Here is a 10,733-nt window from a genome sequence, read left to right as displayed (position 1 = left end):
AAAGGATCATGTTCTTACCCCTTTCTGACGGTCCCGCCCCTGATGGCTGTCCCGCCGCGGAGAAATCGGCGCCAGCATGTCTGAACACTCAATTGGCAAATGAGCAGAGATGAGTCCGATGTCCATAGGAAATAATAGGCAATCACTGGAGTCTGTTGTCCATAGGAAATCGATAGAGCAGTAATTTCCTATGGACATCGGACTCATCTCTGCTCATTTGCATATTGAGCGTGTAGATGAGCGGGCAGCGATTTCTCTGCGGCAGGACTGGCAAGACTGGATAACTTTATGATCCTTTATCCAGGGGTAGGGTGGTTTCTGCCCCGGGTGCCAGGGTGACAGGTTCTCTTAAAAGGGGTGTTCCACTCAAAAATAAGTTTTGATATTTTGCTGCCCATGGTCAGAACATTCAGAGAAAACTTAAGATTTGTAGAGTTGGATATTGACTTAAAGGGCCACCCCCAGCTTGGTTATCCTTCCCTGGAGGGATATCTGGATATTTCTATGTTTTCAGACTTTTTTTGCTCCTCCACTCCGTAGACGGACTGGGCAGAAACATATCAAAATGTATTTTTGAGCGGAATACCCCTTTAATTAATTGCCAATAAAATGTGGTCGTATTCTTATTCAAGTAACAATTATAAACCAAACAATCTAACATCTAAGCAATTGTACTTTTTATTTCTTACACTGACAACACTGTAAGTGCAGCACATCTCACAACCCGGCTGGGACAAGTCAGTTTTGTATGGCTGCTATTCATTGAATAGCGGCCATACAACCCTGACGGTGCATACAATGGGGAGTGTGGCTCAGGACGCAGTTTCCTTTGTGTGCAATGGTGAGTTGGGATGCGGGCGCACATGAATCGGCCCGCATCCCAATTCAATAGAAATGAAAGCGTAACTGTCACATTTTTTTTTCATTGCAGAAATCAGTAGTATAAGCGATTTTAAGAAAGAAACTCTGTAATAGGTTTTATCAGCCAAAAAAGCCTCTTTCTGTACGCAAGAAGCAATCTCCCAGCCTCCCCCCCCCCCCCCCCCCCCCCCGACTTCTTATCTGTGCATTATCAGGCAAACACGTCTTCATTACAGAGAAGCCAGTGAAGACGGGCTCTGCTCTCTCCATTGTAAGCCTATGAAGGGGTGAGGGGCTGAGGGAGATGAGGGAGCAGGAAGAGGTGACATAAAGGTCAGCTGTTTGTAGACTCTCTGGGCACCTAAAACGCTGGATTCTGGGATCAGAAAGGTCAGTGCTTATCTATGAACTTACTGAGAGAAGATTGCAGGGTGTTGTCCTGTGCAAGACTGCTCCGTGCTCAGTCACTCCTGAAGAGAATCTACATGTTATTAAATTCAAAGGTTTATTTACCTTTTCTCCCTGCACTGTGGATGTTTGCTCTACTGGCTCAGTAAAGGGCATAAAACATGCTACAGTAGGTTAGTTAGATTATGTTTATCTGTATTTCTAGTGTAGCCAGAAATCAAGGCAATTTATTAGTAATCAATTCAGAAATACAACTTGCAGCTGTCAAGTAAATAAAAGTTTAAACTTGTCCAAATAGAGATAAACAAATTTACACTAATTTGACTCCCAGTAGCTGGAGAAGATGAATACAGTATCCATATGTTCCAGGCCGCCACTGGGAGTCAAATGTTGACCGTTAGGGGTTACACAAAACAAATCTTACTGTATGGGTACAAACCCACTTGACGTATTTGCTGCGTGAATCAGTCTTAAAAATAAGCAGGCAAAACGCAGGTTGGCTTTATACAATTGTTCTGCGTTAAAATACAATAGCAATTGTGTATTTTTGAAGCGTGAAGCTACATGTGTTTTTCGCACAGGTTGTTAACAACTGATGCTTTGCTAACAACAAGCTTCACGCTTCAAAAATACGCAATTGCGTATTTTAACGCAGAACAATTGTATAAAGCCAACCTGCGTTTTGCCTGCTTATTTTTAAGACTGATTCATGCAGCAAATACGTCAAGTGGGTTTGTACCCTAAATGTGTTAATCTGTAGTTGAACCAACAACCGTCATTGTAATGATGGCCATCAGGGTATGCTAAACAACGTTAACTTTGTCGTCATTTGATACTCAAAATAATGGTTGTTGATTTGAGTATCGAATAAGAGCCAGGAAAAAACGTAGTGGGAACATAGCCTATACAAGACAGGTGATATGTGCTGTAAAGGAGAATCTCGGCACTCACCAAAGTCCTAAAGCTATCTAGTCCACTGTTCTTAGCTGTCAGAAGTAGTTGTTGGCAGCCATAGTTCTTTGCAAAAACATTATAACATAGAGCAAAAAATATATTCAAAGCATACAACCTTAGTTGCAACAGACAAAACACAAAGGAGCAACAAATAAAGGACTGTAATCAACATCAGACAGTATGGCCGATCCATTTTCGATGTCCAATATAGGCATTTGCACTGAGCTTGCAGCACCCAATATCCTAACCTGTACCACTACAGACATTGGCTATGTTCACACAACTTCTTTTTAGGCAAAATAACGTCCATTGTTTGATAATGACAGCTGTAAATAATAAAATAACAGCCAATATTTTAAAAAGAACGGCCATTATTTTGCATAAAAAGATATTTGGGGGAGATTTATCAAACATGGTGTAAAGTGAAACTGGCTCACTTGCCCCTAGCAACCAATCAGATTCCACCTTTCATTTTCCAAAGAGTCTGTGAGGAATGAAAGGTGGAATCTGATTGGTTGCTAGGGGCTACTGAGTCAGTTTCACTTTAGACCATGCTTGATCTATCTCCCCCATTGTGTGAGCATAGTCATAAACAGGAAGCTGGGAACTGCGGATATCGCTGAGCAGAAAAACAATAGTCTGGCAAATGTCCTATGAAATATCATAAAAATTGCCAAATACTGCTTTCACCCCTATAACACGCATCTAAACCCTGGTAGAAAAATATTGTGCTTCACTTACAATGTGCTTTTGTAGTTATTTGGACTGTGAATCTTTAGCGTAATAGCAGGATTGGCTTTTATAGGGTTTTACCATTGCTAGATGCAGATAAAACATATCTAGGGAGTTTTTATTGGACTCTCTTGTGTACACATGACTAATAAGGAGTACTCCAAAAACAACAATACTAATCATAACTATTCCACATGGAGTAACATAAAATGTTTAATAGCAGAATAGAAGAGTAAAGACTAAAAATTATGTTCCTTATTATTTGTTCCTTAAAGCGTAACTGTCATTTCAGGGCCATTTTTCTGAAAACATTAAATATCAACAGTACAAGCGATTTTAAGAAACTCTGTAATAGGTTTTATGTACTGAAAGTGTTTCCTTCTGTACTGAAAAAGCAATCTCCCAGCCTCCCCCCTCACATCAGATGAAGCAGGATTTCTGCCTCCATTATGTGGCTATGGAGAGGGGAGGGGCTGTTAGGAGTGACTGAGCACGGAGGATTCCTGCACAGCACAACACCCTGCAATCTTCTCTCAGTAAGTTCATAGATAAGCACTGACCTTTCTGACACCTGAATTTAGCGTTTTAGGTGCCCAGAGAGTCTACAAACAGCTGACCTTCATGTCACCTCTTCCTGCTCCCTCATCTCCCTCAGCCCCTCCCCCCTTCATAGGCTTACAATGGAGAGAGCAGAACCCGTCTTCAGTGGCTTCTCTGTAATGAAGACGTGTTTGCCTGATAATGCACAGATAAGAAGTCAGGGGGGGAGGGGAGGCTGGGAGATTGCTTCTTGAGTACAGAAAGAGGCTTTTTTGGCTGATGAAACCTATTACAGAGTTTCTTAAAATCGCTTATACTACTGATTTCTGCAATAAAAAAAAAAAAACATGACAGTTACGCTTTAAGGCTGGGTTCACACTACGTATATTTCAGTCAGTATTGTGGTCCTCATATTGCAACCAAAACCAGGAGTGGATTAAAAACACAGAAAGGATCTGTTCACACAATGTTCAAATTGAGTGGACTGAAATATACGTAGTGTGAACCCAGCCTAAAGGTGCGTTCACACCTACAGGATCTGCAAAAAATCAGCTGCAGATCCTGTAGGTGTGAACGCACCATAAAGGGATATTCTCATCTTAGCTAATATAGTTATATTTGTAGGACTCGTCAAGTTATATATTTTTTCAAATGAATTCATTTATCAAACTTCCCTCCTTCTCCTCATATGCTGCTTTTTTCCTCCCATTGTTGACAATTGGTTGTCTAGATCAGTGATTTTCAACCAGTGTGCCGCGGCACACTAGTGTACCGCGACACATGGTCAAGTGTGCCGCGGGGAAAGTTCCCCAAACTATGGTGCCCCTGTGTTTTGTTCCCTGGCAATGCGCAGCGATCAGTGGCGGATTATAATGTGGGCTGTTGCGTGGTGCGCTGCAGCGGGCCGCAATGCACGCATCCAATCAACGTGTGCGCTACGGCCCGCCGCTGCGCACCACGCTCCCAGTCTCTGCTGATTGGAGGAGCACGTCCGGGCCCTACGGGCGGCTAGTAGGTGAGGCGGACAGCAGCGGCGACCATCTCGGAGGAGGTGAGGAGGAAGGGGGGAGAGAAACCTGGGGATGGGGGAGAGAAACAGCGGAGAGAAGCAGGGGGGAGAGAAGTTTGGTGGAGAGAAGCAGGGGGGAGAGAAGTATGGTGGAGAGAAGCACAGGAGAGAAGCAGGGGGGAGAGAAGCACAGGAGAGAAGCAGGGGGGAGAGAAGCACAGGAGAGAAGCATGGGGGAGAGAAGCACAGGAGAGAAGCATGGGGGAGAGAAGCACAGGAGAGAAGCATGGGGGAGAGAAGCACAGGAGAGAAGCAGGGGGGAGAAGTATGGTGGAGAGAAGCATGGGGGAGAGAAGCACAGGAGAGAAGCAGGGGGGAGAAGTATGAAGGAGAGAAGCACAGGAGAGAAGTATGGTGGAGAGAAGCACAGGAGAGAAGCACAGGGGGGAGAAGAAAACAGGCCCAGGTTTCACACTGAGTGAGTATAAATACATTTAGAATCTATATTATTAACTATATGTATAATATGTACTGTTTTAGTGTCATTTTGTGCCATTTTGGTTGGTGGTGTGCCCCAGGATTTTTTAAGTATAAAAAGTGTGCCGCGGCTCAAAAAAGGTTGAAAATCACTGGTCTAGATTACCGACCACCACTCTGCTGTAAAAGCAGCTGTCTGTCTGGTGTATATTTAACTATAATGTAGATGTATAGCAATATAGTGTAAATATACTGTATAATATATATATATATATTTTTTTTTTTTTCTAGATGTGGTCTATTTCTGCTCTAGCATGAATAGACAAGTCTAGTGCAATTTACTATCAGGGATAAGCCTGGTCTATTTTCTGTGGTGCAGATTTGTTTGTCTCAGAATTGTCTCTAAATGGTCTCAGAATTGTCTCTAAACAGTCTCATTGTCCCAGGTTCGCCTCCTAGGCATTTTCTTCTCCCTTTCTTTTTCAGATACCCGCATGCAGAGGATTACGTTGGATTCATTTGGACTACTTTGATGACCGGCGGACTTTCCTGTTCAATAAAATGGTCAACGAGGGGTGTGTAGGTGTTTTTATTTGAATAAAAAAAATTTCTAGGTGTGTTGTGTTTTCTTTCATTACCATATAGACATAGTAGTGGAAGCTGTCTGATAGACGGAATCCATTACTAAGTTGGGGCCTAGTGTTAGCCGGTATAAAAAGGCTAACACTAACACCCCCATTATTACCCCAGTACCCAATGCCACCAGGGGTACTGGGAAGAGCCGGGTGCCAGTAGTGACGGAGTGTCAAAATTGGCACCCCCGGACTGGGCGGCAGCAGGCTGGAATTATTAGGCTGGGGAGGGCCAAAATAAATGACCCTTCCCACCCTGGTATTACTAGGTTGCTGCTGCTTGGTTTTCATGTAATGGCTGAAAAGAAATTTGCAGGGCGCCATAGGGTGAAAACTGGGAGACAAGGGTGAACAATTACTTTTCTATATACGCTCACCTTGGGATGTTGTATTAAGAGCACAGCATCTATGCACGCCATCAGTGAAGAATAGAAAGCCGGAGCTGCCGGGAGTACATGTTGTTGGAGGAATCCAGAGCCACTGGGTTCCAACAGGGATATTCAGGGCAAGGGTGTCCAATCACCGTGGCAGGGTGAAAGTAAGGATTTACCCCCTCTAGGCGCTGACCGGCGGTTAGAGATGGAAGCAGATGTTAGTACTTCTGTTAAAAGTACATTTAATATCTCAAATAAATGCGTTTTGGGGTACAGGGACCTCTTTATCAAGTTAGAAGAGACGTGACATAACCAGCCAGGTTAAAAACCAAGCAGCAGCAGCCTAGTAATACCAGGGTGGGAAGGGACATTTATTTTGGCCCTCCCCAGCCTAATAATACCAGCCTGCTGCCGCCCAGTCCAGGAGCAACAATTTTGAAACTCCGGGACTACTGGCACCCGCCTCTTCCCAGTACCCCTGGTGGCATTGGGTACTGGGGTAATAATGGGGGAGTTAGTATTAGCCATTTTATACCGGCTAACACTAGGCGCCGCCTAATGGAGTAATGGATTCCGTCTATCAGACAGCTTCCACTACTAAGACTTTAAGGGCCCTATTTCACAGGAACGATAATCTGCCGAATCGGCCCCATTCGGACGATTATCGCTCTGTGGAATAGAGAGAACGATCAGCCGATGATCGTGTCATCTGCTGATCGTTCATTTAGGGCCAGACCTAAAATCATTATTCCCCCACCGTGCATCGCTACGGTGGAATAGCGGTGCGCGGCGGACGACTGATGATTTGAGAAGCACAATACATTACCTGCAGGGCTTCTCCTCCGCTCTGTCTTCCTCCCCGGGTTTCGCGCTCTAGCTTCAGAATAGCCTGTCAGCTGACGGAGCGCTCAGCCAATCACAGGCCGGGACGATGTCCCTGCAGCCCTCGCTCAACGATCATCGGGCCGTGGAAAAGGCCTAGTAAATGAGCGTTGATCTAGCAGATCAGCGCTCGTTTACATCGTTGATCGGGCCCTGCTCGGCCCGTGGAATAGGACCCTAAGTTAATGAAAGAAAACACAACACACATAGAAATTTTTTTTTATTAAATAAAAACACCCCCACACCCCTCGTTGACCATTTTATTGAACATTAAAGTCCACCGGTCATTGACGTAGTCCAAATGAATCCGACGTAATCCTCAGCATGTTGGTATCTCAAAAACAAAAAGAAAAAACTCTAGCAAAAACAAAACAAACAGCAAGTAAGGGGTTAAGTCCCTGGGAGCCAGACTGTAACTCCCATGCACATTCTGGAGGTCACCCAGCTTTTCCAGCATCCTGTAAGGGTAACCCTGAAGTAGGCATGATTGGTGTATGTCGGGGAAAAGTTGCTAAATTTTGCGCAGCTATGTGGTTGCGCCAAATTTTACAACTTTTCCAAGCAAAAAAATGGCTTACATTTTTTATAAATCTTCCTCTCTCTCTCTCTCTCTCTCTCTCTCTCTCTCTCTCTATATATATATATATATATATATATATACACCAGCCAGACCACTGTTTTTAGAGCAGAGTGGTGGTCGGTAACCTGGGCAATAAGCTGTCAACAATGGGAGGAAAAAAGCAGCATATCAGGAGGAGGAGACAAGCTTGATAAATGGATGTATTTGCAAAAATATTTACCTTGACGAGTCCTACAAGTATAACTATGAGATGAGAATACCCCTTTAAATTCCCTAAATTTTGTAACTCAGTAAAGAACATTTAAAAGACACCTTTTATCTCCTTTTGCCAATCCCTTTTACTTTCACACAAGTGCAGAATTAAATGATAAAATCCCTATTGCCTGCAGTAGCCACTAGGGTGAGCTTAGGTACTCACTGTAGACAGGTTTAATAGTAACTTCACTAGGAGCTGTAGGAATATGTATAGAGTGAGCTCCTATTGATGTGAATAGCACAGAGCTTTGGTATGCTAGATAGTAAGCTTTTCAACCTTTCGTTCAGATATGCCCTGGCTACAGCGTTTTCCACAATGGGATAAAACAAAGCAAGGCATATACGTATAAGGCTCCAGCCGCTATAAGAGAAATTGTGGTCACACATTTTTCATCTGGTTTTGGTTCAGTATTTGTTTAGGTTCTGCTCGGTTTGGGATTTTAATTAGAGATGAGCGAACCTGGAGCATGCTCGAGTCGATCCGAACCCGAACTTTCGGCATTTGACTAGTGGTGGCTGCTGAACTTGGATAAAGCCCTAAGGCTATGTGGAAAACATGGATATAGTCATTGGCTGTATCCATGTTATCCAGACAACCTTAGAGCTTTATCCAAGTTCAGCAGCCCCAGCTAATCAAATACTGAACGTTCGGGTTCGGATTGACTCGAACCCGAACCTGGTTCGCTCATCTCTAGAGATGATCGAGTCTGTCCGAACCCGAGCATTCGGCATAGCGGGGGCTGCTGAAGTTGGATAAAGCTCTTAAGCTGTCTGGAAAACATTAATACATGGATATGTTTTTCACATAGCCTTAGGGCTTTATGCAAGTTCAGCAGCCCCCGCTATGCCGAATGCTCGGGTTCGGATAGACTCGAGGTTCGCTCATCTCTACTCATCTCTAATTTTAATAGGTTAAAAAAACGTAATTTTTTGGGCCATTCGGTGTTATTTTGAGCCCCCCAAAAATCTGTTATTTTGAAATCACGAGCATCATTTTAAAATAACAGACGTTATTTGGGCTCAAAATGATGGATGTCCAAATAGACGTCCGTCAAATGCCCCCCCCCCCCCCAAAAAAAGTGTGTGAACCTAGCCTATGAATGTAGCTTGCCTTATTTCCTAACAAGATGATGAAAAGTGGTTTGATTCTACTTACTGTACAAATCAAAAATAAAAGAATTATAATACTCATAATGCTCACACATCGTGTTTAACCTTATTTCGGTTAACTTTTTTTTTTAACGCACTTTTCCTGTTTTGGTCCATTTATTGAGCTGTCATGGCTTAAAAAAAATGAGGCTTAAATTATATAAAGGGACTATAACTCCACAATCTGTCTATGGCTAGGTTCACACACTGTCTTTTTTTGGCCCTTTGACGGCCTTCTTTTTGGACCACCATCATTTTGAGGCCAAATGACGTCCATTATTTTAGAATTATGGATGTTGTCAAAATAACAGACATTATTTGGCCTCAAAACCAGGGACATCCAAAAAGACTGCCATCAAACGGCCAAAAAAAAGACTGTGTGTACCTAGCCATAGAAAGACCCTGAAGTTATAGTCCCTTTATATGGTTTTTTGAGTCTTATTTTTTAAGCCATGACAGCTGAATGAATGGTCCAAAACAGGAAAAGTTCTGAAAACTAAATGGATAACAGGGTTTGTTGGGGTTCAGTCAATGGAAAGGTGGGGTTGCGTGTTGTTCTGTTCTTTACATCGAAGTGTGCAGACGTCACAACAGAGAAACCAACAAAAATAATCACAATAACATCATTATCATATTACACTGAAACATAAAAGTTTATTAACCAGAAAGTTTTTTAAGCGCCATCTTTATGTCCTGGTTTCTAAGGCTGTATATTATAGGGTTAAACAGAGGGGTAAATACAGTGTGCAGTAAGGACACAATCTTATTCATAAGTAAGGTGTGTCCTTTCGATGGGACCATGTATTTAGCTGTTAGTGTCCCGTAAAACGTCCCCACGACAATAAGATGAGAACTGCAAGTCGAGAAAGCCTTTAGTTTGCCGGCATTTGTTGGTATCCTAACTATGGCGAGGAAGATATATACATAGGTCCCAACAATAAAACCACATGGAACTATAAACATTGGTAGAGAGAAGAGAAATACTTCCAATTCTACGAAAGATGTATCCGAGCAAGAAAGCTTCTGAAGAGGAAAAAGGTCACAGAAGACATGGTCAATGATATTGTCATGGCAGAAATTAAAGTTTGATATAGGTAAGACAACGGTAAAATTGAGCGTTAGACCCAGCACCCATGGCCATACGGAAAGACAGATCTGACATTTTAGGTCCATGATGCTAGAGTATCTTAGGGGGTTGCAGATGGCCAGGTATCGGTCATAGGACATCACCGGAAGTAGAAAACATTCAGTAACAGTCGTACCACAAAAGAAATACAACTGTGTGATGCAGCCAAGATAAGTCATTCTTATCCCTCGTAGAAGAATGGCGCCCAGTATATTGGGAAGAGTATTCATAGAAATCACAAGGTCGGAAAAGGAAAGATGACTTAGAAAGTAATACATGGGGGTCTGGAGCTGAGCAGTGACTGATACCAGAAGAATGATCAAAAAGTTTCCCATGACTGTGAAAAGAAAGATGATCAAGAAAAACATGAAAAATATAATATTAAAACTGTGAAGATTTCCGAAACCCAACAGAATGAATTCTGTCACTCTTGTTTCATTCTTCGTAGACATAATGTGAGATGGAAGCTCCGATCTGGAATATAAGAAGCAAATTACAGACAATACATAGTAACATACCCAAACTAAAAATATTAACAGGGTTGTCCTTTCTTCCAGAGACAGCACCACTATTGTCTTTAGTTTGGGTGTGGTTTTGTGACTCAGTACGATTGCCTAAATTATGGCCAAAAAGAAAATGTTGAACATAGTCAAACAAATAAAAACATTTCTTAACTGTCCGCCATTGCTACTGACAATGAGTAACCTTTTTGGATAGCTTTAGGTCAAGTTGTAATAAAATTCTAATAAAGATT

General features: G+C 42.6%; 1 protein-coding gene across 1 annotated transcript; it reads right to left on the bottom strand.

Annotated features, from left to right (window-relative positions):
• Positions 1-9,510: 9,510 nt before the first annotated feature.
• Positions 9,511-10,431, bottom strand: LOC138771815 (olfactory receptor 11L1-like). Its single transcript, XM_069951821.1, has one exon. It carries the CDS (start codon positions 10,429-10,431, stop codon positions 9,511-9,513), a length of 921 nt encoding a protein of 306 aa, XP_069807922.1.
• Between the last annotated feature and the right edge of the window lie 302 nt (positions 10,432-10,733).

This window comes from Dendropsophus ebraccatus, chromosome 14, assembly GCF_027789765.1.
Source record: "Dendropsophus ebraccatus isolate aDenEbr1 chromosome 14, aDenEbr1.pat, whole genome shotgun sequence".
NCBI lineage: Eukaryota > Metazoa > Chordata > Amphibia > Anura > Hylidae > Dendropsophus > Dendropsophus ebraccatus.
The sequence above is the reverse complement of the archived record's forward strand: the minus strand, read 5'-3'. Positions and strand labels throughout refer to the sequence as shown.

What these genes read in the sequence shown, in the direction of transcription:
- LOC138771815 (XM_069951821.1), bottom strand. Translation starts at nt 10,431, where the DNA reads ATGTCTACGAAGAATGAAACAAGAGTGACAGAATTCATTCTGTTGGGT.